The 27,938-nt window shown below is 36.7% G+C and overlaps 1 protein-coding gene and 1 pseudogene across 4 annotated transcripts in view; one reads left to right on the forward strand and one right to left on the reverse strand.

Moving 5' to 3' along the window:
• Window positions 1-11,246, forward strand: part of LOC311077816 (complement C3-like) — a 277,870-nt gene extending 266,624 nt beyond the window's left edge. For all 3 annotated transcript variants that reach the window (XR_014605002.1, XM_084106445.1, XM_084106446.1), the window contains 3 exons: window positions 6,384-6,467; window positions 6,634-6,769; window positions 11,010-11,246. Coding sequence is in view for 2 of the 3 variants with exons in the window: in XM_084106445.1 (XP_083962571.1) it covers window positions 6,384-6,467; window positions 6,634-6,769; window positions 11,010-11,151 (362 nt within the window). In the remaining variant the exon portion in view is untranslated. The remainder of the gene's footprint in view (window positions 1-6,383; window positions 6,468-6,633; window positions 6,770-11,009) is intronic.
• LOC311077822 (complement C3-like) overlaps window positions 1-27,938 on the reverse strand; it is a 515,769-nt pseudogene that overhangs the window by 332,146 nt on the left and 155,685 nt on the right. The window lies entirely within an intron of this gene.

A 27,938-nucleotide genomic window follows, 5' to 3' on the forward strand; every position in this document is an offset into this window, starting at 1 on the left:
TGGTCAATGTTAAAGTTCTGACATGATGATGAGGCAGGAGGAGGCAGCCTAGGGGGGTGACGAAGGTTGTCAAAGTTAATTCCCCTGTTCTTTGGCTGGTATCGTCGACAACGGTCGGGCGTGTAAACAGTTGGAATTTGAGCATCATGTTCATAGATGAGAGTCGGTTCCCTTTTGAAACGATGAGCGTAACGCCGACGACGAATAATTCCAAGCGAGCAGCAGTGTTTGTACAGCGTCGGGTCCAGGGGGGCGTGGCAGCGAAAAAGTTTGAGAGTAGCAGGGGTGTAAACAGGCTCCATTGCCAAGTTACAAAAAACACACATGCACAGCATAAAGCAAGCTGAGAGGACATTAATCCAGCTGCCAGCGAGAAACATGATATCGACACAGTAAAGTTGCCACAAGCAACACAGAGAAACACCACGCTAATGCTACATGGCTACCAGGCTCACAACACAACCCAATCCGCAATGTAATCAGCGCAGTTTAGTACACCAACCACAGAACAGACTGGGGACAACAACGAGGCAAGCGGGTAGAAACACACTTACCTCAGCGGCAGTCACTGTGAGGGGAGAGAGGAAGAAAGCTCATGCAGGGAAAAAGCAGGCGTACCGGGCAGTGGCAAACAGAACTGGAGGAGCAATGTAGCAGAGTTTGTAGCAAAGTTTGTAGCATTAATCCACGGATTGATACAACAGCATCAAGCAACAACGCTCCAGCGACAGAGCAGACAGATTCGGCGAGAAGAGATGCAGTAGTCCACTAGACTTCGGTGGTAAATGACATAGAGAAGGAATCCAGCGATAGCAGGGAAGGAGAGACTCCCGGTGAGCAGCGGCAGACACACACGCACAGCGTTCACTCAACCGGAAAAAGATAGTCTGAACGGAGTCTGGCTACACCATACGGCATACGCGTGAACTTAGAGCTTTACTGTTCATTTTTGGCCAAATGCCGTGTTGGCATGACTGAACTGTTTGGAAATTCCATCGAACGTTAATGGTGCTCTATTGTGTCCAGTATGCACCAGTAGAAATTTAATTTTGTATTGATTTTGTTTTTGAACTGTCGGGCCCTGCTAACTGACTGGTTGGCTCGGAGATTTTGTTTATGTTGGTTAAGGTTACTCATATAAAGTGGAATATAAATAAGGTACTAGATTGGACATGTACTGAGTGTGTACTATATTTGATTACAGTTAAGATTAGCTGCAACATGTTATTCTGTCATTAATATAGTTTTGGTGGGACTCGATCTCACAAGGTAAGCTTTGTCATGTTGTGCGTTAATGTACGACTGGGGGAGTATGCAGCCTTTCGTTTGGGGAGAGGCCAGCAATGGGGTTTTGTGAATAATGTGTTCGATTTTGTGTTTTTGTATTTTCTGTTGTTTTCATGTTTTTTTCATTTATTGGTTTTAATTGCACAATGTCTAAACAGAGATCTGTCACTTGTGAATAGGCTTTACGATCAGGTTGTTTCTAGGCAGGCTGCTGTTAGGTCATTTCAGATACTAGAATATGGCGATCCCTAATTTTGGTGGTTTGGGGCGGGCAAACACTAAATTTACGAACTGGAATATTAAAGGGCTTAACCACCCAGTAAAACGTAGTAAGGTGTTTTCTCATTTATCGAAGCTGCAAACAGACATAGCATTCTTAACCGAGACACACCTGCTTGATAAGGATCACTCCAGACTTAAGAGAGGGGGTTTTTCCCAGATTTTTCACTCCAAATTTAACGCTAAATGCCGTGGTGCGGCCATTCTCATCCACAGGGAAGTGCAATTTGTACAGACAAAAACGATTCAAGATAAAGATGGTCGGTTTATTATTGTTCAAGGACATTTATTTAATTTACCAATAGTCCTGGCCTGCGTCTATGCTCCAAACTGGGATAATGCTAAATTTTTCACTGACTTTTTCTCACTTCTTCCAGAATTAAACAGTCACCAATTGGTCCTCGGGGGAGATTTAAACTGTGTTCTGGATCCCACTATGGACCGTTCTAGCGCTGCACCGAGAACACTTAGTAAATCAGCTGAGACTATTAACGCTTTTCTCCAAGCGTATGGGGTGGTTGATGCATGGAGATATAGAAATCCGGTTTCTAGACAGTATTCTTTTTTCTCTCCAGCGCACAATTTGTATTCCAGGATAGACTATTTTTTGCTGGACAAGAAACTCCTCCCCCTGCTGAGATCTAGCGAATACGATAGTATCGTTATCTCTGACCATAGCCCAGTAACAATGGTGCTTTGCTTTCCAGATAACGAGCCTCCACAACGCAACTGGAGACTTAACCCACGTCTTTTGTCTGATGAAGATTTTGTTAACTTCCTCTCCGCCCAAATTGACTTCTTTCTAGAAACAAACCAATCACCAGACACGAGCCACTCGAACCTGTGGGAGGCAATGAAAGCGTATTTACGTGGTCAGATCATATCTTATAATGTAAGCATGAACAGAAGACGGTCAGCCCGCCTTAATGAGTTGATTTCATTGATAAAGGAGGTTGATCATAAAAATTCTGAAGCTCCATCTGCGGCTCTTTGTAAAGAGAGAATAGGTTTGCTAACAGAATTCGATACTCTCTCATCTGGTGTAGCTGAGGTGCTTTATCTTAAATCTCGTCAAGAATTTTACGAGCATGGGGAACGAGCCAGCAAACTACTAAGCCATCAGTTAAGGCAATCCTCAGAGGCTGTATTTATAGCAGAGATTAACACTCCAGAAGGGATAACCACAGATCAAAAAAGCATAAATAAACAATTTAGAAAATTTTATGAAGACCTCTATACCACTGAAAATTGTGATAGCACTAAGTTAGCTAAGTTTTTCGATGGTCTCGAGATTCCAACCGTAGGCCGGCAGGACAGGGCAGATCTTGATAGTAACATTTCAGCGGCCGAAATTGATCGGGCAATTAAAAAAATGAAGAGCGGTAAAGCTCCGGGGCCGGATGGCTTCCCTATTGAATTTTTTTAAAAATTCTCATTTAAACTAACCCCTCTTTTAAAAAATGTGTATACCGAGGCATTAGAGCGCGAGACTCTCCCTCCTACAATGACCCAGGCCACTATCTCAGTCCTTCTTAAGAAAGGAAAGGACCCTCTGAAATGTGAGTCATTTCGGCCTGTGAGTCTACTCTGCTGCGATTACAAAATCTTGACCAAGGTTTTGGCTAGTAGATTGGAGTCTGTTATGCATACAGTGATACATCCAGATCAGACTGGTTTTATTACTGGGCGGCAGCTTTTTGGCAACATACGAAGGCTTTTTAATATTATTTACTCAACGGAAACTCCACCTACAGCAGAGGTTTTGCTCTCCCTCGACGCTCACAAAGCATTTGACCGGATTGAGTACGAGTATCTTTTTACAACTCTGGGGAGGTTTGGTTTTGGACCGGCTTTTTGTTCGTGGATAAGGATCCTGTATTTTACCCCGCAGGCCTCCGTCCGTACTAATAAAATAATCTCCAACTATTTTCCTATAGGTAGGGGGACAAGACAGGGCTGTCCATTGAGCCCACTTCTGTTTGACCTCGCCATTGAACCACTAGCGGTTGCACTTAGGAGTGCCAAGGAGCTCACGGGTGTTGTCAGGGGGGGGGCAAAATCATAAACTGTCTCTATATGCGGACGACCTGATACTGTACTTGTCCGATCCTTGCACCTCTATTCCTAAGGCATTCGAAATTATCTCTAATTTTGGAGAGATTTCAGGCTACAAAATCAACCTTACTAAGAGTTTGCTCTTCCCTATTAACGACCAGGCTCGGCAGATGTCATTTGAGGCATATCAACTAAAAGAAACCCGCGACACTTTTACTTTTCTTGGCGTTTCAGTAACCAGCAAATACAGGGATTTATTTAAGCATAACTTTAAACCAGCCATGGAAAGGGCCAAACAGGACCTTTCCCGTTGGTCAGCGCTGCCTATATCGCTTGCCGGCAGGGCTAATTCTGTCAAGATGATAATTATGCCCAGGTTCTTATTTTTGTTTCATACAATACCTGTTTTTATCCCAAAGTCTTTTTTCAAAGAGCTAGATAAATCTATATCTACCTTTATCTGGAACAAGACCATCCCACGAATAAGGAGGTCACATCTGGAGAAACGGAAAGAGGCGGGAGGCTTAGCACTACCAAATTTTTTACAATATTACTGGGCAGCTAATATTTTTAAACTAATATACTGGGTTTCTGCGTCTTACGAGGGGGGTGGGCCTGTGTGGGTTGAAATGGAACAACATTCCGCTCATCCGGTGTCCTTACCTTCTTTAGTATGTGCGCCATTGCCACTCAGCAAGCAGCGCCTTACAAATAACCTTATTGTGAGCGGCTCACTTCGAATATGGGCCCAATTCAGGACCCACTTCAAACATAGACAGGCTATGTCCTCTCTCCCAATCTCGGCCAACGCACTCTTTCCACCCTCACTCATGGATACAGCATTTAAGTCATGGTTCAGGAGTGGTCTGAAACGGGTGAAAGATCTTTTTAAGGATGGTGTGTTCATGTCATTTGAGCAGCTGGTAAATGAGTATAATATCCCCAGTTCGCATTATTTCAGGTATCAGCAGGTGCGCGTCTTTGTTCGGAAACATTTCCCTTCCTTTCCGTTACTCTCGTCAAATAATTGGATAGAGGAGTGGTTGGAGGGGGATCTAAATCAAAGTGGAGGAGTGAGCAGATTATATGAGGATATTCAGATGATCGCCTCGCCGTCACTTAGTCATATTAGGGCAGGAGGGGAGGGGGAACTAGGATTTGGACTGTCGGACGTTTCCTGGCAAAGCGCAATTAAAAGAATACATTCAACTTCGATCTGTATCAGACATGGTTTGCTGCAGTTTAAGGTACTCCACAGACTTCATCTATCTAGGAGTAAGCTTGCCAGGATATATCCAGATGTTGACCCGATTTGCTCCCGATGCCGTCAGGCTCCGGCTACCCTCTGTCATATGTTCTGGGCTTGCCCAAAGTTAATACAGTTTTGGTCTTTAATTTTTGACACTTTTTCTTACATTTGTGACACAGAGATAAGCCCTGCTCCTGAAATCACAATATTTGGTGTGACCCCTGCTGGGATGGCGATATCTGGTGCACAATCAGACGCCATTGCGTTTTCATCTCTATTGGCCAGACGTCTTATTTTGCGCAATTGGAAGTCAGATATGCCTCCCACACACAGGCGCTGGGTTGAGGATGTAATGGCACACCTGAAACTTGAGAAGTTGAAACACACGATCAGGGGTTCAACCCAGAGATTTTATACGGTCTGGCAGCCATTTCTGGATTATTTTAACTTACAATTTCCTGCTGGAAACACTGGGACATAATTGATTCACAGGCTCTGTAACTCTGTAATGTGTCAGTTTTTATTTTTTATTAATATTTTATTTTGGTTATTGTCATTTACTATTGTGTATGTTGGGGTTACTGTATGGGGACTTGTTAATTGTTTTATTAGTGTTTACAATTGAAAACCCAATAAAAATATTTGAATAATAGCTTTCTTTGCTGCTGCAAATGTGTTTGACAAACACAGTCGCAGCGGCCAAAAAAAATTAAAGATATAATACGAGTTAAGAGCCCAACTAATGGAAACATTATTCACTGTTATGGTGACTTCAAATGAAACAGAGTTAAACCTCTGTTAATTCTCAAACAGAACTGTAGACGTCTGACAGAAATAAAGTCAGTCTGGTTAGTAATAAGTGAAGCTGGTAATGCTGTTTGTGGAGTTGTTTAATCCTCCTCTGCTGAGATCTTCACAGATTTAATGTTTTTTATCTTCAGCTGATTTGATCTAAGACTGTGGCTGAAGTCAGTTGTAGTTCTTGTGTTTCTGCTCGTCTCTTTTTTCTGTTCTCTTCTTTCTTTCAGTGATTCTTTTTGTTAACAGGCTGAGATGACTTCATATTTAATATACACAGGTTTTGTGCCTCAGATAAGGTCCAGTTCTGGTTTATTTCTTTGCTCTTGGCTGACATGTGGCATTGCTATGGCCTGCTTGTTGCCCAGATCTGGCAAACAGGAGTGGCCCACCCAAGTGCCGTAATTCCACGCTGCATGTGGGCCAGATCATCTTTCCACATGTGCCAGATGTGGGCCGGATCTGGGCCGACACAATGTTGCTATGTGGGGAGTGTTTGTTAGAACACTAGAATCCAGTAATTTAATCAAGATAGCAGAAACTGACCATCTGCTTTGTGCTACAACATGATGTAAATGATGACAATGTGCCTATTTGAGTGAACTACTCATTTAACCCCTGTGTAAATTAATTAAAAAAATGTTTGATTTCTGCCACCAAAATCCAATCTAATCAGTTATTATGCCAGTAACAATATAACACTTATGTTTGACAGTTTATAAAGTCTCAGTGGTGGGGATGGATCTGGCACATGACTCTGACATCTATCACTTGAAGGTGGACCAGGTGCTGAAAGAAGGTACAGTTCAATGTTCTCTCCATGCTACTCCACAGATCATGAAATGCATATGAAATGTGTCTGATTCTTGTTAAATGCAATTTTTTTTCTCTCCTACACATATTCAGCATGAGGCTAATGTTGAATTGTAGTGAAAGTGTGTCCTAAACACTGTTCTGTCCTGTAGGCACTGATGATAATGTTGAGGGGAAAGTCAGACAATTTTTGGCTCGTCCCAGTTGCAGAGAGAGTTTAGGATTGGTAAAAGGCAAGTCGTACCTCATCATGGGCAAATCCACTGACCTGCAAAGGCTCGGAGGAACGTAAGTGTACACTGTGTGTCTGTGAATTACAGGATTTGCCTGAGCTTTATGTATTTAAAGTCTGCAGAATGTTGTTCATGGCTCAATGTTGGGACAGTTTTTTTTTTTTTGTCAAAATGCATTTTATATAACCTAGAATAGACTTGAACAAAGTAAGACTTCAATAAACTTGAATAAATAAAGACATACAATTATCTCTTTCCCATCCAGTTTTTATTTATTTATTTATTTTTTAAGTTGGCTTTTCCCTCAAGCATTTTTGATCATTTTCACAAACATTTGAAAGCTGTATGCATTCTTTATCAACACCAGAATATTTTGTTGAATGAATATCTGAACATGCAATATATATAAACAACAACAAAAAACTAGGGCTGGGCGATATATCACACGATATTGTTATGCGCATCTCGTCAGTAAAGCCGGTTCCTTGATTAGTAGTAAATCACCATCACCTGCTTTCAGATGGAGTGGCATTTACTACAAAGAGCTGTAGTTAACTGACAAGCTGAGCCATATCGCATTAATATCGCGGACGTATCGCCAGCGATAATTAATGTGATATGGCTCAGCTTGTCAGTTAACTAGGCTCTTTGTACACAGCAAAAACTCCAGTGTTAATTTAACACTCCTGGGAGTGTATATGAACACTCAAGAGTGTTGGAGTTAATGAGATAATTAAGTGATTAATTGAGTGATGATTGAACATTATTGAAGACACCTGATGTTAACAAGCAGAATCACTGAAGGAGAAAATCTCAAATTGTAAGTTACCATTAAGGTGATGATTATGTCGTCATCATCAACATTGAGCTGATAACACCTCATACTTTTTCTAGGCTCTCTCTGCCACAACAATTGTGTTTTACAAACACACAGTTAAAGCAGTCAAATAAAAGTTAAAGTAAAAAGAAAGAGGACCAAGAGCCCAACTAAAGCAAACACTGATCACCACAATGGTGACACTTCAAATTAAACAAATATCAACATCTAAACCTCTGTTAATTCTCACTAAGATCATCTAACAGCAATAGTCAAAGTAATTATGTCTAAATGAGACCATAAATTATGTTGAAATATGTCCACAGTGGCCACATCTGAACTAGTTTTAACCTTGTACGAAGGTTTGATGAACGTCTAGATATTGGATGTGCAGAACACGTCAAAAAAAGACGTCATAAAAACTTTCATTCTGGCTCCTCAGTGGACGTCTTTTCAACATCCGACTTTTGTGACAAAGACGTTGAAAAGACGTGTTTTGGACATAATTTTGCTTAGTGGGTTCATTCGGTAACAGTAAGTTTTGAATAATATGCTGTTTAATGTTGGTGATCACGTTATTTAACATATATCGCTGCTTCTCCTATGTTTTGATCAGGAGATTGTCTACTCTGAAATATCTTGTCAGTGGCGGGGAAAGAATTAAAAATAAAATGACTTGAATTCAAATCTCCTGTGATGAACATGGGTTTAAGTTATTTTGATTATTTTTGTGGGGTTTAAAGTAAAAAAATTATAGGTGGTATATATGGTATTACTCTTTCAATCTATGTTTTCACTGTTATATGGTAGGGGGCGCTATTATACATCTGAAAGAGTACAGAATCTCCTGATCAAAACACAGGTGAAGAAGAAAGAAAAACAAGCAATAGAAGCATTGCTTACGCACATGTAAGCTAACGTGATCATAAACATTACATAGCATATAAATCAAAACTGCCTACACAGCAAAATCCCCAGTGTTAAATCAACACTGCTCAGAGCACATATGGTCCCACTCTACAGAGTGTTAAAGTAACACTAAAGCAGTGTTAAAGTTAATGAGATAATTAAGTGATTAATTGAGTGATGATTGAGCATTAGTGATGAACACCTGCAGTTAACAAGCAGAATCACTGAAGGAAAGAGAAACACAAGAACTACAACTTTTTTAACAGCCTTAGATTAAATCAACTAAAGATAAAAAGAAGAGATTCAATCTGTGAAGATCTCAGCAGAGGAGGATTAAACAACTCCACAAACAGCATTACCAGCTTCACTTATTACTAACCAGACTGACTTTATTTCTGTTAGAAGTCCTTATTGAGATGTTTAATTTGAAGTCACCATAACAGTGATTAGTGTTTCCATTAGTTGGGCTCTTAACTCTTATTATATCTTTTGTCATTTTTGGCTGCTGTGACAGTGTGTTTGTCAAACACATTTGCAGCAGCAAAGAGAGCTAAAGTGAAATGAGATCAGGTGATGATGGTTACCTGTTGATGGTTATGTAATCATAATGCTATTACCTGAGTCACTGATGTAATTTGTATAACAAATTTGATTTGTTCAATTGATATATTAATATAATATAATATAAAAACCCTGTGTTACTGTGGCATGAGATCAAGCAGTATTATACAGATCAGTTAAAATATTTTAACAAACATGAGAACAAAAATTTTACCTATAGTGTGACACACAGTTATCAACAATCAGCGTATGAATCTCAACAATGGTGACAATCAAAAATATTTAGATAAACTGATCAACTCTGAACATTACAAAAAAGCTACTAAATGTCACTACAAAAACAACAGCAAAAAATAAAAGCAAATATTTAAAATTAAACAAAATAATAGGACAATTCAGCTGCATAATTTATTTATGTTGCAATGCATGCTGGGAGTTTTGTACTATGCTGGTACCCAGCATGCATTGCAGCAAGGTACTTGTGATTGTTACCATTGTTGAGATTAATACGCTGATTATTGATGTTTGTCATAGTAGATTAATGTTTAGTGCTCAAGTTTATAAAATTCTTCTAACTGATTATTCTAGTACTGCTGTATCTCATACTGCAGTAACACAGGGTTTGTGATGTGAAAATTTTAATGGAACAACACAATTGTTAGACTTGAAAAGCATCAGTGGAGCAGGATACTTCGTGATGATTATAAAACCATCAACAGGAAACCATCATCACCTGATCTCATTTCACTTTTGCTTTCTTTGCTGCTGCAAATGTGTTTGACAAACACACTGTCACAACAGTCAAAAAATCTTAATATATAATTAGAGTTAAGAACCCAACTAATGGAAACACTAATCACTGTTATGGTGACTTCAAATGAAACACATAAGAGTTAAACCTCTGTTAATTCTCAATAAAAACTTTTGTAGACGTCTGACAGAAATAAAGTCAGTCTGGTTAGTAATAAGTGAAGCTGGTAAAGCTGTCTGTGGAGTTGTTTAATCCTCCTCTGCTGAGATCTTAAAAGATTTAATGTCTTCTTTTCTCTTCATTTGATTTCATCTAAGGCTGTGTCTGAAGTCAGTTGTAGTTCTTGTGTTTCTGCTCATCTCTTTTTCTGTTCTCTTCTTTCTTCAGTGATTCTGCTTGTTAACAGGCTTATTAAGGCTGAGATGACTCCATATTTAATATACACAGTTTTTTGGCTACGATAAGGTCCAGTTCTGGTTTATTTCTTTACTCTTGGCTGACATGTGGCATTGCTATGCAGAGGTGTAAAGTCCAGGTTCAGAAAGTAAAAGTCCTCCTCAGTATTTTGTTCCAATCACCTGGATTTGCTAATTCAGACAGGAGAGAGAACTAATTAGTGAAATCAGCTGATTGAGTTCATGGGTGGAATAAACTATGGCAGGACTTCTACTTTCTGACCCCTGGACTATACAACTCTGGTAGAGTGGGACCATATTTGCTCTGAGCAGATTTAACACTGGGGATTTTGCTGTGTAGCATTTCCGAATGAAATGTCGACCTAGTACAAGCTGTAGGACTGTGAAAGCATTAGGGGTGTTGATGATTATTAGGGGCATTAGGGGTCTGATTATAAGGCTGTCAAATATTGACATAAGTGAACACTTATATTTATTTAAAGACAAAAAAGCTTTTTTGTTTTAAAATGTATGACAAACTTCAGTATGACGTAAGCATTATGCAGGAGGCAATTACTTTTGACAAGAAAATCAAAAACCTGAGAAGACTCCATTAGACACATATAACACATATTTTGACCTGTTATTAAAACACATGTTTGGTTCCGGTGAAACTGAGTGCATATTAAATGTTTTTCAAAAATGTATAAAAACCCACACGAATACAAAGATTGTTAAAATAATTCTCCTTTTTTTCACCTTGGACATCCTTATTGTTCATTGGCCCTTACACAAATGTATAGAGTGTAGTATTTAAGTCAGTAATTTTATCTGTTTTGTCTTCTCTTGTCTGTTGTTTTAGTCTGCAGTACGTCTTTGGAGAGCACACCTGGGTTGAATACTGGCCGACAAGACAGGAAAGCCAAACTCGAGAATACAGGGAGCGGTACATCGGCATCTCTGCGCTCCAGAATAGCCTCCTCAATCAAGGATGTGCTTCATAATGTTGATTAAATGTTCAAAATGTTGATTACAGGAAATTAAACATCCTCTCTTGCATACTCTCAATAAATCTTAAATAATATTGTTGGAGCTAAAATACTTTAAAAAAAAACAATAATAATAAAAATGGTGACTTGAATTCATTTCAAGTTCAATTTAGAATCCTGACTAACTAATACCTAGCAAAAATATTCTGATAACTTTTTCCAGTCTGAATCACAAATCCAACATTATAATTTGTTTTGTGTGATATTTTAAATCTGTATCTCATTTTAATAATCATAAGAAACTTTAAAGGAGAATTTCTAGATATCTGAATAGGCTAAACATTATTCAAAAGAAAAAATAAATGCGTTCAGATGATTATTCCTGGCATTTGCTTTCTGACAGGAGTTGATGTGGATGATAAAAGATATGGAAGAGGTATTGGGATAAATTACTTTCTAGAACATTCAAAAAGCAAAACCTCAAGAGGCCTGATGTGGAGCATCTCAAATCTGGAAGCTTAAAGAAGAGGAATCTAACATCACACAGACGGGAAATTGATGTAGTCTATTGATTTGTTTTTCAATAAATAAACTGAATTAAAAAATTTTTGGCACGCATCACCACCAACAATGCTAAATCAAGACCAAATTCATTTTGAATGGATGAATGAGGCATTTTGGCAAGATTTATAAAAATTGACTGTTCATCGGATTGGTCCAAGACCTTGGGAGATTTGTCACACTTGAACTTTGACTGGATTTGAGAAGTTTATGTTGTAATAAAAATTGTAACAAAATACTTCCCTCGCCGGTCAATTTGACTCCCATAGGAATGAATGGGAAATGGGATATTTTTTTTTTTTGGTCAAAAAAACTAAAAAATCCAATATTATCGGTCTGCAGTCCCGGAGGCTGCATTTTCAGGACCCCACTTCTAGGACCGCATTTCTAGGACCCTAGTTTTTTTTTGTGACAGCGCCACCTACCGACTCGGAGAACCGCAGTCTCAGGAACGCATTTCCAGGACCCTAGTTTTGGAGGACCGAAAAAAGTGCCACCAAGGCAGTATTTCCACCCAGTTTTAACTACATTAGAGTTTTACAGTTTTTTAAAAGTTTTATTACACACAAATACTACTCAAGTAAAATAAACAAGGAATCATGTTATAGTCTTTTCAGTCGGATCGTTCACATTCTCAAGTACAGAGGGAAGACAAGGATGACTCTACACTGTTAAAAAAAAACGGTGAAATTTACGGTAAAAAAACGGCAGCTGTGGTTGCCAATATTTTACCGTAAAAAATAAGGTAGCAACCTTTTATGTTTTACGGGACTTAAATTTACGGGCAAAAAAACACAATGTAAAAAAAACCCTGTGAAATTTACGGTAAAAAAACGTCAGCTTGGTTGCCAGTATTTTACCGTAAAAAATATGGTTGCAACCTTACTTTGAAAAAAAAAAAAAAAAACCTTCAGCAGGATTTAAATGTGTGGTAAAAAAAACATCAGCTGTGGTTCCCAGTACTTTACCATAAAAATTACAGTAGGAACCTTTTAGTTTTCACGGGACAACCGTTATATTACATAAACCGATAAATGTTATCATTAAATTTCACTAAAGTATTAAAGTCTGTAACGACACTGACCGTCTGTCCGGTCAGATGTTCTGAAGTAGCGAATCATGATTGTTCTTCTCATGCTGACTAAATATGAACACTACACGTTCATATTCAGAAAGCCCTAATTGACTAGCTTTCTGACACAAGTCTCTACAAGCAGGCCCTGGTTAATGTTTTACCCGACCTAATGAAATCAACGAACAGGCCCCTGTTTGTTTCTCATACTATCATGTGCTGCGACCACAATTCCCTTACTGTGTCTAACGTTTGTTCTTTGTGTACTGAAGGAAAATAGCAAGACTTACCCCATTCAGTTGTTTTGGGACAACTAGGACTATCTTGCTTCTCTCAGCAAAATTATATGACGCCTCAGGCTGTCAAGTTAGTCTGCCCACAGAACTACCTTTGTTTTTGCCGAGTAACACATTCTCAAATAGCCCCCAACCCCTCACGTGGTATGCACCACGAGATGCAACAGATGCCGACCTCACAGATATACACACACACATTGACATATATGGACTTCCACTAGTAAAATTTCATTTTACTAACTATTAAAAATGTACAAAGAGTGTTCCAGGTGATTTGCATGTTCACCAGTGTGATATTAGAATAGTTGTGTTTTTGAATTACAGTAATGTAATCTTTAAGTGCCTTTGTTCAACAAAAGAATGTATCTCTATGTTGCTATCTTTGTCAATATTCGTCCTTAGTATTGTTTTGATCCCCTTTGCACGACGAAGAAGATTTTTGATAAGAGACTGTGATAAACGTTATGGTTCCATGCGTTTTTAATTCCCTGAGCATAATATCATACTTCTGATTCGTGTGATTCCACACGAGGGTCGGGCTGCATTAACACACAAAGAAAATCTTCTGCTCAGAATGCTCGAAGAGGATTCGTCCACCACGAAAAAGGGGACGGTACACGGGACACTGATAAAAGCCAAAACCTTCAGTTTCCTCAACTCTCTCTTCTCCCTCCTCAAAAACTTTGGAAACCCAAGTCCGGACCGGCTTTGGCCTGCTTCTCTTTTCTTCTCTTTTATTTCTTTTTATGTTTTTCTATAGTCTAGTTTCGTTTTCCTATTCGCCTCTGTTCATTCACGAGCTGAATGAACTTAGCCTGAATCATTCCCGGCAACTTCACCTCAAAGGAAGAGACTCTTTGAACCTCCCGCGCTCGCGCTCGCATGGAAGACACAGCACGCGCACGCCCCCCCTCAGACGACACGCAGGACCCTGCCTTCCTTCCTCATACAAAGAGGACCATATGCAATGCAAGTATCGATTATTGAATTGAACTTTTAATGTAATTTCTTTGTGGTCTCTCGAGGGTTACTGTCTGTGATTTTTGCCATAGCCTACTGCGATCTCTGATCGCAGATTTTTGCTTTCACTTCCGATCTCATCTCCCATCCTTCTCTCTCTCTCTCTCATCCGCTCTCTCATCCTTTTATGTCATTCTATATTTCTCTAATTCTGATCATTTTATTCTTTCTCTCACTGTTATTCGTTATCTTGTATTGTTTAACTGTATTTTATGTACATAGACATATAATCCGTGTGTATTGTGTAGTTTGATATATTCCTTAGTTCGATGTATTAGTCCAATTATTAAATTCCATATGTCCTTGACTGACTCTGTTTTAATTGCCCATGTTACTTAGTCCCTGAAATGTTCGATCTTAGCTATATGCTTTATCTTGGTACGATTTAAGTAACCTAATTTTACAAACACAGAAAGTTGTCTGTTCAAGGCCTGGAAAAGATACTCTTTCTCGTATTTGTAAGAAGGATAATTTTCCTTGAGAGTTAAGTTAATCTTACATTCAATGTTTGCTGGACAAACAGATTGTTTGATAACTAAATTAATTCCATTAAAGTTATCCCATAACTTCAAGCTAAAATAAGACTATTGATGTATTAATGATGAACCATAACCCGTTATGGTAATCATTCATATATCAATCTAGTTCAGCTGCGATAAATTAATGTAACTGTAACATACAAAATATTAATCATATTCATGATTAATTATTAAAATTCCCTATAGATCATTTGAGCTAATATTAATATTAATGTACAACCCATTGTTGCTACAAGTCTGCTTTATATCTTTGTAATATACTGATAACCATCATAATAACACAAGTGGTAAAAAAGAAAAGCACACGATGATTTAAGTATACCATTAGTTTTCCACAAACTGAGGCACATGTTAATATTTAGAAGGTGCACAGTGTCATACACACAAACACAAAACACCATCATGGTGACACACACATGACTCCAAATAATGCCATAAACATTCATTAAACAATATATGATGTAATATAAACCCCAAATGTATAAAACTGATAACAAAAACCAAGAAGAAACATAATTATTTAAATGAAATAGCATCAAATGTGAAGTGTCACACAGGGAATTCTGGGAATGTCCATTTAGAGAAACAACAGGAACAGAAAAAAGAGACGAGCAGAAACACAAGAACTACAACTGACTTCAGCCACAGCCTAAGATGAAATCAACTGAAGATAAAAAACATTAAATCTGTGAAGATCTCAGCAGAGGAGGATTAAACAACTCCACAAATAGCATTACTAGCTTCACTTATTACTAACCAGACTGACTTTATTTCTGGCAGACGTCTACAGTTCTGTTTGAGAATTAACAGAGGTTTAGATGTTGATGATTTATTGTTTCATTTGAAGTCACCATGATGGAGATCAGTGACTGCTTTAGTTCTTGACCCTTGACTTTCTAACATTAGTTTGTCTTTGCCTGCTGTAACTCTGTGTTTATAAGACATGCTGATTATGGCTAGGAAATCAGAGAGAAAATGAATCATGTGATGTTGGTTGTGTATCAGTGATGGCAATCACCATGTTTGATTCACTGAGCTCTTATAGAGTCTTATCTTCGATTATATGTGTTATTAATTTTACATTATTGATTGTAGTAGCCCTATGATTCTACAGCATGTGATCCATTAGTATTGTGATAATCAGAAGAATTTTTAAAACATTGTGTACAATAAAGGTTTGAACTGCTGTATCTTTCAGACACACACAGACATCAAGAGTCAGCGTATGAATCTCAACAATGGTGATGATAAAAGTGCAGTGCACATGATGGAGCCTCCAATCAAAACTCATCAGTATCTCCCAGCATGCATTGCAGCAGGAATACATTATGCTGAATTGCCTTAGTAATTTATTTTATTATTATATCTGCTTTTATTTTTGATGTTGTTTTTGTTGCAGATTTTTAGTAGCTTGTTTTGTGATGTTCAGAGTTTTATCTGATTATTGTGTTGATTGTCACCGTTGTTGAGATTCATACGCTGAATCTTGATGTTTGTGTTGGTTTAAATCGAGCAGTAGTTCAGAACCTTTTTTCTACACCATGTATTTTTAAAGTTCTTCAGATTATCTGTTGCTCACTGCTGGCTTACAGTGATATTATACTCAATAATATGAAATATTTATTTTTAATATTATAATTAATATTATCACTTTGCTCATAAAGTGAGAGATAAGACTCTTTATGAGATCAGTGAATCAGGCCACAATATGACAATTATGTCATCATTAACCTGCCATCATCACCTGGTCACATTTTCTCTCTGATTTTCATACCATAACGTTTGTGTTATTGTTTGTGTAACTGATACCACACAGTTAAGGCAGTCAGAGTAAATCTAAAGTTAAAAAGTCAAGGGTCAAGAGCCCAACTAAAGCAAACACTCATCTCCATAATGGTAACTTCAAACTTTATTATTTTCAATAAAACATCAACGTCTGAACCTCTGGTAATTCTCAATAATTAGATTACAGGAAACCACAGCTGGCAGGTTTTTATTTTTTATATAAAAGTTCAGTTCAATGTTCAATGCCATAAAACCTAAAATATTACTACCGTATTTTTAACGGTAAAGCACTTGCAAGCTGCTAGTTTTTTACCGTAAACTTTAGTTCAGTGCCGTAAAAGCAAAAAAAAATTCTACCGTATTTTTTACGGTAAAGTACTGGCAACCACAGCTGCCAGTTTTTTTCCGTAATATTTAGATCACTGCCGTAAAACCTAAAATATTACTACCATATTTTTACGGTAAATCGCCTGCAACCAGCTGCCAGTTTTTTACCGTAAACTTTAGTTCAATGCCGTAAAACATAAATATTTATACCGTATTTTTTACGGTAAAGTACTGGCAACCAGCTGCCAGTTTTTCACCGTAATTTTTAGTTCGATGATGTAAAACTTTGTAAAATTAGTAAACATTTGCTACCGTATTTTTTACGGTAAGGTACGGTAAATGCAACGGTAAGTTTTTTTTTACAGTGTACTTCCAAAATCCGTACATTTAACAGTATATTAATGTAAAATTACATGAAATGTCCCGTGAGAGCTATTACAGTTTTTCACTGTATATAGTAAGTGTATATACCGTTCAGGAATTAACATTTTTTTTCCGTTGCTTTTTTTACAGTTTTTTACTGTTAAAATTACGAACATTTTTTACAGTGTAGGGGTAGATTTAAGATTGTGTATATTTTACAAAATAATATATAACAACTGAACTTCAACACATACAAAAACAAATTTGTTCATGCCGTGAACCACATAGACAGAACTTCATGGACAGCATCATCACTGACTCCTAAGAGAGAGAAAGAGAAGTGAATTAAATAAGGAACATTTAGTTGAAAATGTTCTACTCTCTAATTTTAAATTTCATATTTAAAAGATCTTAGTTACCACAGAGTGCACACACATATACGATACAAAAATAATGATATCAATCTTCATAACAATTAATGTTCATAATACTATTATTGCATAGGGCCTACTGTTCAAAGATTTGGAAAAAAAAAAAGATTTTGATGTTGTGGGATCAAAGGTTAGAAACACTCATGTCAATAAAGCCCTTCTGAACTGAGAAAAAATAATAATAGAGAGATGCAAGAAATCTGAATAGAAATAACATATTATAGCCTACATATGATATGTGTTTCTTGAAAAACATTTTTAAGTTAATTTCATATAAATAAATAGACATAAATTAGGCCTAAGCCTAGTACTTAACCATTTTATTTATTTATCTTTTGTCACACTTCATATACAGTACACAGTAAATGACACAATTTAACACATGGTATTTTAACAGTCAGTTATTATGATGGCCTCTCTGTTATGTCTGACTATTAAAATGTCATATGTCTCAACCAACTTTATAAAACCATGTCAAAATGAAGAGACGTAGCCTACTCATAACATATATTGTGGGTAACGTTAAACAGACTGACTGAGAGCACGTGACAGTGAAAACATTAAGATTATTTTAACTGAATTAAAATGGAAAAACAATGAGTAATTAACAAGCTTTCAGAACGAACATGCTACAGTTTATTGTGCTGTCAATATGTCAACACAGGCTTATCATGCAACAGTTCCATTAAATGAATGTGCTAACTAGGGCTGTGCGATATATATCGTGAGATTGTTATGCGCATCCCGTCAGTAAAGCCGGTTCCTTGATTAGTAGTAAATCACCATCACCTGCTTTCAGATGGAGCGGCATTTAGGGCTGAGGAGATAATTAAGTGATTAATTTAGTGATGATTGAGCATTATTGAAGACACCTGATGTTAACAAGCAGAATCACTGAAGAAGAAAATCACAAATTGTAAGTTACCATTATGGTGATGGGTGAATCAGCCTGTGAATCTCAACAATGGTGACAATAATAAAGCATGTTGCAGTGGCTGCCACCAATCACAACTCATTAATGGCTCCCATCATGCATTGCGGTATGAATAAATTATGATCTGAATTGTCTTTGTAATTTACTTTTCCTAATTGAATATTCTGCTCCTCACCATTGTTGAGATGCATAGACTGAATCTTGACATCTGTGTGTGCCTAAAATAATGATTTTTTTTTAAACAACTTTTAAGAAATCCTTTATATTATATCAGAAATTCTGGGCATTTATGCAGATTCACAGTTATGCTGTAACCAACAACATAAATCGAAGTCAGAAAGAAGGATTTTAATGAGTTCAGTGATCAAGTTCAAATGATGATTGTCATAATATAACCAACACCATCAGATCACTTTTTTCTTTGTTCAACTGGTGATTATAATTAAGAAACAACAGACAAACAAAATCTAAAGTTAATTATATATGGGTCAAGAGTCCAACTAAAGCAACCATTGATCGTCATAACGGTAACTTACAATTTGAGATTTTCTCCTTCAGTGATTCTGCTTGTTAACATCAGGTGTCTTCAATAACGTTCAATCATCACTAAATTAATCACTTAATTATATCATTAACTTCAACACTCTTGAGTGTGGACTCATACACTCCCAGGAGTGTTAATTTAAGACAGGAGTGTTTGCTGTGTACAAAGAGCCGTAGTTAACTGACAAGCTGAGCCATATCGCATTAAATATCGCTGGCGATACGTCCGCGATATTAATGCGATATGGCTCAGCTTGTCAGTTAACTACGGCTCTTTGTAGTAAATGCCGCTCCATCTGAAAGCAGGTGATGGTGATTTACTACTAATCAAGGAACCGGCTTTACTGACGAGATGCGCATAACAATCTTACGATATATATCGCACAGCCCTAGTGCTAACAATTCATTATACAGCATTAGAGGCTAATATATGATGGCTATGCATTCAAGACTATTTATTTAGCAAATCCCCATCACGTTGGCTACGTTAACTTTCTAATGAAATGCATCACAATTGTTTTTAAAGTTAAACAAATAAAAATTTATTCGCATTTGATACTCACACCCTGAATGTCATCCATCTTCGCTGGTCCTCTAATTCGGTAGGTGGCGTTGTCACTAAAAACCTAGGGTCCTAGAAATGCGGTCCTAAAAGTGGGGTCCTGAAAATGCAGCCTCCGATTTTGCAGGCAGATGAAAATCTGGCATAATCCAGAACACACACACAAATGAAGAAATTAGACTAGAGAGCATCCCCAATGCAGAACACACACACATGCGCACACACACACACACACAAATCAGTTTTTTTCAATCAGTCACAATGCAGACTGCACATATACAAAATTCCCAGTGTTAAATTAACACTCCTCAGTGTACATATGTGTCCACACTACAGAGTGTTAAAATTAACACTGAAGCAGTGTTGAAGTTAATGAGATAATTAAGTGATTAATTGAGTGATGATTGGCCATTAGTGGTGACACCTAATGTTAATAAGTAGAATCATTGAAGGAAAGAGAAAAAACAATAACAGAAAAAAGAGAAACACAAGAACTACAACTGACTTCGAGTCATTACACATTATTGCACTTAAAGGTAGTGTAGGTAGGATTGTTATAAAAAACTTTTTTCCAAATTTGTTTAAACTTTTTATATATATCAATGCATAATTAAAATGTAAGTACTCTGATAAAAAGAGTATAAAAATCGAGTGACTCTAGACCGTTTAATCTGTATTAAACACAGCTCATTACTTCCATTCGGGACGAAACAAAGGATTGGCTTAGGCGACTGTCACTCTCTCGCAACCATGGCAACCACCCTTTTGCCACACAGGACCTGCCCACTTGCGCGTACCCGTTTGATTTGAGGAATTCAAGAGGCACGGAACCTAGAAATAGCAAAACAATGGCAGAGAAAGAGCAATCAAAACTCACATTACTGGCATATGCAGTTAGCGAAGGCAAACCAGGCAAAAAAAGGAAGACAGTACAAGAAAAGGTAATGAACAAAAAGTCTTTGGATAAACAAAGAAATAAAACGCGTGTCAATATCGGCGTGGCTTTCCAGCGATGGCGAGAACTGAGGGACCTCAAGGGGCTGAAAAGTGACTCCTTGATGGCTTTATTTCTGCTGGACAGGTAAATCTTTCTTTTTGTATTTTGATCATACATATTTTTTTGTTTATGTTTTCATGAAGCATGTGTCATTAGCACACGTAGCTGCCTAATATAGCTAACATAACATTACTTAGCGAGCCGTAGTAGAGACGATAAATAATCTATAGGCCTAGCTCAAGATGATAGCTATAGTGTTGAATTGTGCATAATTTTGCTTTAGATAACTAAATACATGTTTAACAGATAGTAGGCCTAACGTTACTCCGCATCCAGGAACTTTTCTTAGAACTATATTTACCCTCTGTCTAACTCTTTTAGACCATGTTCACCTGGAAGTTTACCTGCACGTTTTTTTTCGCCTTTGTTTTGTTTTTATATTCTCTACCTATGTTTACTGATGTCTTTATCTTGTATCTGTGTGTGTCGTACACATGTACTCATGTGTTTTGGGGACGTGGCTTTGGAAGGAGCCCAGAAGGGAGGGGGTGGAGTGAATGGAAATAATGAGCTGTCTTTAAAACAGTCGTGAGAGGTCTACAGACACTCGATTTTTATACTTTCTTTTTCAGAGTACTTACATTTTAATTATGTTTTGATATATAAATAAAGTTTAAACAAATTTGGAAAAGAAGTTTTTTTATAAAAATCCTACCTACAATACCTTTAATATTACCAGTTTGACTTTATTTCTGTCATACATCTACTTGATATTCAACAGAAGTTTAGATGGTAATGTTTTGTGGATTCTTTCATTTCAAGTCACCATTATGGTGGTCAGTGTTTGCTTTAGTTGGGCTCTTGATCCTTTTAATTTTTTGACAGTGGTTTTTCTCTGACTGTTTTAACGTTGTGTTTATAAAGCACATATGTTACTGCAAGAGAAAACATGTCCTGCTCACGATATGTTTAGATGATGACATTATCAGCATGTAGTGACCTGATTTACTGATGTCATTCAGAGTTTAAATCTTTTACTATATGCTTGATGTCTCATTTAGTATTGGTGATTGTAGCTCTGAGATTCTACAGTTTGAGATCCAACAGCAATATGAACAATTTTGAAAATACTTTGTGCACAGAAGTTATTGTGTTTAAACACACAGACATCAAGAATCAGCATATGAATCTCAACAATGGTGACAATAAACAAACTAGTGACAAACAGATCAACTCTGAACATCACAAAACTAAAGTCATAATAAAACAATAGCAAAATAAAAGCAAACAGGAAAAACAATTAAAATTACAGGATAATTCAGCTGCATAATTTATTCATGCTGCAATGCATGATGTGAGCCATGGATGCGTTTTGATTGGTGGCTCCCATCATGCACTGCAACATGAAGCATTTGTTTGATTGTCACCATTGTTGAGATTCATATGTAGATTCTTGATGTCTGTGTGTGATTTTAAATCCTTCAGATTATTAAAGTATTGCTGAAATTAACTACTGTAGTGAAAAATTAATAAACCATTTGTATAATCAGTTTATAATGCTGGGTGAGATCAGTGAATCAGGTCACTAGTAAGTTCATCATTGAAACATAACCAGGGCTGCATTTCCCAAAAGCATCTTAAGCCTAACTTGATCATAGATCAATTGCAACAAATGGTCTGTACAATCAAATTAGGTTTACGATACTTCCGAGAAACACAGCCCAGTTCATAGCTTCTCTTACCACAACAAATGTGCTTTATAAACACAGAGTTGAAGCAGACAGAGAAAAACTAATGTTAAAAAGACAAGGGTCAAGATCCCAACTAAAGCAAACACTGGTCACCATAATGGTGACATGAAACAAAACATTCCATAAAACATTACCATCTAAACTTCTGTTAAATCTAAATAAGACCGTGTGTAGATGTATGACAGAAATAAAGTCAAACTGGTAAAATAAAAAGTGCTATTATGTGTAATGGCTCGAAGTCAGTAGTTCTTGTTTCTCTTTTTTCTGTTCTTGTTGTTTCTCTTTCCTTCAATGAATCTGCTGATTAACATCAGGTATCTTCAATAATGCTCAATCATCACTTAATTATTCACTTAATTATCTCATTAACTTCAACACTGCTTCAGTGTTAATTTTAACACTCTGTAGTGTGGACACATATGTACACTGAGGAGTGTTAATTTAACACTGGGGATTTTGCTGTGTACCCAGCATGCATTGCAGCATGAAGCTTTTGATCGTCACCATTCTTGAGATTAATTCGCTGATTCTTGATGTCTCTTTGTGTCTGAAGGATACAATAGATGAAAAGTGTCTTATTATGCATTCAAAACCCTTTACAAATGATTATGACATTCCTGGATCTCATTCTGTATAATCACAGGGCTATTATAATCAAAAATATAAAAATTAATAACATCTCACAAACACTGGATACTGAGTTTAGATGATAATTATGTTGTTATCAGAGGTGTAGTGGTAAAAAAAGAGGTGGGTAAACTATAAATTCTGGTAGACCACGACATGGTCACCCGGTAAGGTGGGCCACTGCCTACCGGTGTATGTGTATCCTGATGACATCGCTATAGGCTATCGTTTGATGGTACTAACAAGGGTATCACTGGTTGTTCCCTCATCATAGGTCACACAAAAAACACAAACTATTCAATTCATACATTAATCTAAGTTCTTGTTAAAGAGAGACTGAAGAAGGAATAATATGGTTGAAATCTATAAAGTTTACTAAATGACAAAAGAGAGAACAAAAATATTAATGAGAGATAGAGAGGGAGGCTTATATCCAGGGCTTCCAATGCAATGCACTTGTACATATTGATTAGGGATTTGGGATTATTTTCATAGTCGATTAATCTGTTGAATATTTTCTTGATTAATCGATTAGTTGTTTGGTCTATAATATGTCAGAAAAATGTGGATCAGTGTTTCCCTGTAGAGGGAAAAGTCTTTAACCTGGTGCAGGCTTGATTCCCTCTGAATCTCTTGTACAGTTGGGTTTCCTACATTAAACCAGCTGCCTGTAAAGAATAATAAATAAAAAAAATCACTTTTTTTTGCCTTTTTTTGCCTCGATGATTTCCTGTTGCGGCTGCTATTGAAAAGGCTGAAAATATGCCGTCCCGCCCCTTTGTGTTCGGCGATCAGGTTTCATTCTCGCGCAGCTTGTTTAGTAACTTCACAAGCGTGTCTTTTCCGCTTCGTGTGTGCGCCGTTCTCTTTGTTTCGTGTGTGTGTGTGTGTGTGTGTGTGTGTGTGTGTCGGTGCGCTCTCTGCTGAATGTTCCGCTCTGTGTTTGCGCTGCACGTTATGCTCTGTCGTTAACGGCCCAAATGCTTGAATCATGTACCGATCACGCACTGGAAAAGCAAAGTCCGCTCAAATAACGTGAAATTTAGAGGTGGATAAACGCACTTTGGAGGTGGGTAAACGCTATTTTCCGAATTTTGGGAGATGCGCAAACGGCGTTTACGTGCGTTTAGCCTCCACTACATCCCTGAGGGTTGTTCCATAAAAGACACTTAGAAAAGCGGGGATTAAACTCCAAAACCGGACTTGAATGAGCCTAACAAATAAGTTGGGGCTAAAGTGGTCCCATAAAAGGTAATTGAAGTTCACGCAATCTCACTAATTTGATCCAGGTTTATCAAGTCTAGATAATTGCGTGTGCACGCGTTTCTGAAGCAGCCCTAGAGGTCGATCGTGGATCAAATCGATCCACCATCAAACAGCGTATATTTTGTGTTGTTTTATGCGTTTGTGACATGTTTTTTTTCCCCTCAGTGCAAAACTTACATTTTACAGTTATATTCTCCATCTGTAAATGTTAGAAAGTCATGCAAATGTATCCATTTTGCTACTAATCTTAATATTGAACGAGCCAAATAGGAGCGCAATAAATCTGACTAAAATATACATTTTGCTTGGAAAATTAATATGCAATATTTTATAACACTATAAATATCTTCTAATTATAATAATTTATCTTTAGGATGTTGGATAAGTTGCAGTGAACTTCTAGCGAACAGAAGTACTTCAGTGAACAGAAGTAGCCTAATTCAGGGAAGATTTTTTTTAAGAAACTAAATATATAAAGATACAAAATATAGTTTTGGGTATAGGACCTATGCTACTTAATAAAGATGATGTATAATTTATACTATGCTGAGAATTACAGCTTTTAATGCAATAATTTTTTGGAGAAAGCAAGAATCCCCAGTTTTAAATGAGTAGATTTAGTTTCTAAAGCACATTATGGAGAGGATAACATGAAATTAAGAGCAAATGTATACATTTTGAAAAGATATGTGCAACTCTAAAATCAAAGAATATTCCATAAAATAAAGGAACATTAACTACATTTTTATATAACCCTCCCTCCCTTTTATTTCTAGTTATTTGTTATTTTATTTATTTACTTATTTAATATTGAATATTTGATATTCAAATAATATTACTTGAAAAACTATTAGGAATTATGTGTCATTATAAGAGTTTGATATAAATATGTGAATGTTAAATTTTTATTAATATTTATTTATTGTTTTTTGTCTTTTCCCCCTTAAATCATATGTAAAAGTGTCTAACTATGTACTTTTTGGTTATTGTTCTAATCATGTGTTTTTTAGGCTATGTGTTGGTGGGTATTATCACAAAAGAAAAAAAGTAGAAGGAAAAATAAGGAATATTTATTGGGGGAAAATATGATGTCTTTAAAGGAACTGTGAATTTGTATAATTGTGTTAAATTTGAATTGAAAGACATAATAAAGTACATAATATATATATATATATATATATATATATATATATATATATATATATATATATATATATATATATATATATATATATATATATATATATATATATGCGTACACATATACTGTGTATATATGTGCCTTATTTAGAATTTTAAAGTGTATTTTTATGATAGCAATAACTGTAAAGGGACTATTGTAATGGGGTAAATCAAATGTAGGCTAATATACTGTCAACTAAGCTCAGATTCATCTTACCAGTTAAAATTTATAATGTGCTTTTGTAATTATTTATTTTTAATTTTGTGATTTTAACTTCTGCTTTACAAAGCTTTTTTTTAGATTGTGTTCTAATGTTCTTCTAATAATCATAAGCATGTACTACAGCTGCCAAACAAAACCAGAGAGAAATGTATTCATAAATCTTTAAAACAATCTAATTAAATCTTGGGCACAAAAACATTCAGCCAGTAAAAAAAGAAAACCTGTATATTGTATTTAGGCCTATCTATCTATCTATCTATCTATCTATCTATCTATCTATCTATCTATCTATCTATCTATCTATCTATCTATCTATCTATCTATCTATCTATCTATACAGTATATATATATATATATATATATATATATATATATATTTGTCTAATTTATCATTGTAGCCTTATTTAAGTTGATTTTCTGTATACTGTGTATTTATTTTTGGACTAGTGGTCCAATAATGGTATGAGAGAGTATCAGTGGTAATATCATTGTGTTCTTGTCGGTCAGTGTTAGAGGATCTGTGTAACAGCTGAGGCTTAGCCTGACAGTTAGCCTGCCCTGGACCAGGCTAGTTTCCCAGCATAAGTTGCCAGGGTAACTGAGTTTGAACTATTTTAAGTTTGCTTTATGAAACAGAGTCCCCCATCAATAAGTCTAACTAACCAAAATAAGCCTGGCTTGTATTCTAATCTTGTTTTATGGAACAACCCTCTGGTTGTTATCATCAATAACAAACCAACATCACCTGAATGCGTTGGCTTTTGGCTTTTCCTGCCATAACAAATGTGTCTTAAAATCATAGGTACAGCAGCCAGAGAAAATATGTGTCTAAAAGTCAAGGGTCACAAACTAAAGCAAACACTCCATGATGAAATAATAGAACATCAACATCTAAACCTCTATTAATTCACAATAAGAATTTATGTAGATGTCTGACAGAAATAAAGTCAGTCTGGTTAGTAATAAGTGAAGCTGGTAATGCTGTTTGTGGAGTTGTTTAATCCTCCTCTGCTGAGATCTTCACAGATTTAATGTCTTCTTTTCTCTTCAGTTGATTTCATCTAAGACTGTGTCTGCTACTTGGGCGGAGTGATTTGCTCGCAGCGCCTGAGAAGCCCCATGGTGAAGAGCAGAGAGTTCGCTCAGAGTTGGAGTAAATCACTCCGCAGAAGTAGCAGTGCTTCGCCTTCTGAGAATATAGTTCCCAGTATGTATACACTTAGAAGATGGTTGTCTCATGTGACCTTGTTATTCGTACACGCTGTGACTATACAAATCACAACATGTAAATAGGAAAATGTTGGCGTTGTTTTGTCACTTACTGGAAGCAGTATGCTAGCTGGAGCCGTTTACCTCCAGTCTTTGTGCTAAGCTAGGCTAGCGGCGGGTGCGTCAGACAGAGTTACGGCACACACGGAGATAAGAAGTGTATGTATGGACTTATCTAACTCTGGGGGATACGATGAAGAAGCTAAAGTCCCAAAAAGTTGACGTGTTCCTTTAAACTGTTTTAATTCTGTTTTAGATTTCTTGTACAATACTTTGGTTTCAACATCTGTTGTTTTAAAATGTGCTTTATAAATCAATAAACCTGACTAAACTTTGCAGTCAGTTCTGCCTCTTAAGACAGTCCTCCTGAGTGCGCTCACCTCCGTCAAGAGGCTCCGGGCCTGCAGGCATTTTCGGTCAGCTAAATGTGCCTGGAATTCAGGCCGTTGTGGTGAAGAGATGAGTCCCAGCGAATGAGTCCCAGCTTAGGACCCAAGCAATCCGATTGGTTCAAAGCAACATTTTGTGGGTAATCGCTTTAGTGCCTGGTTACAAATCAGATATCACTTTATTATATTGTGAATATATTTTAACTACATTATAACGACCATTAACTTATCTTTTAACTTATACTAGTATAACCGAAGCTATAAATTGTGAAATTAAACATTTCTCTTTCTTAGTGTTTTTTTTAGTTAGCTTAGATAGTAGCATAGCATACAGCTATCCGACATGTTTAGAGATAAAAAAATTTTCACCATCTACGATATTTTTCGATAAAAAACTTTGATAACAAATATGATACTTAACAATAATTCTGTTTAAGAATTATGACATGACATGCTTGTAATTAAAAAAAAAAAAAATGCCTTATTGCTTAATAACAATTAACAATGTCGCAACGCCTGCATTGCTGTGTCCCGTTCGTGCGCTGCGATTGCAAAACACAATGTCCATTGGCTTGTTCTGTTACCACTCGAAGGTTATTGGGCCCTCAGGCGGGATCCCAATTCGTCAGTTCCAATCGGACGTGACGTCTCCATTCCCTGGGGTT

The sequence above is a fragment of the Abramis brama genome, assembly GCF_963993115.1.
Source record: "Abramis brama genome assembly, chromosome: 2".
NCBI lineage: Eukaryota > Metazoa > Chordata > Actinopteri > Cypriniformes > Leuciscidae > Abramis > Abramis brama.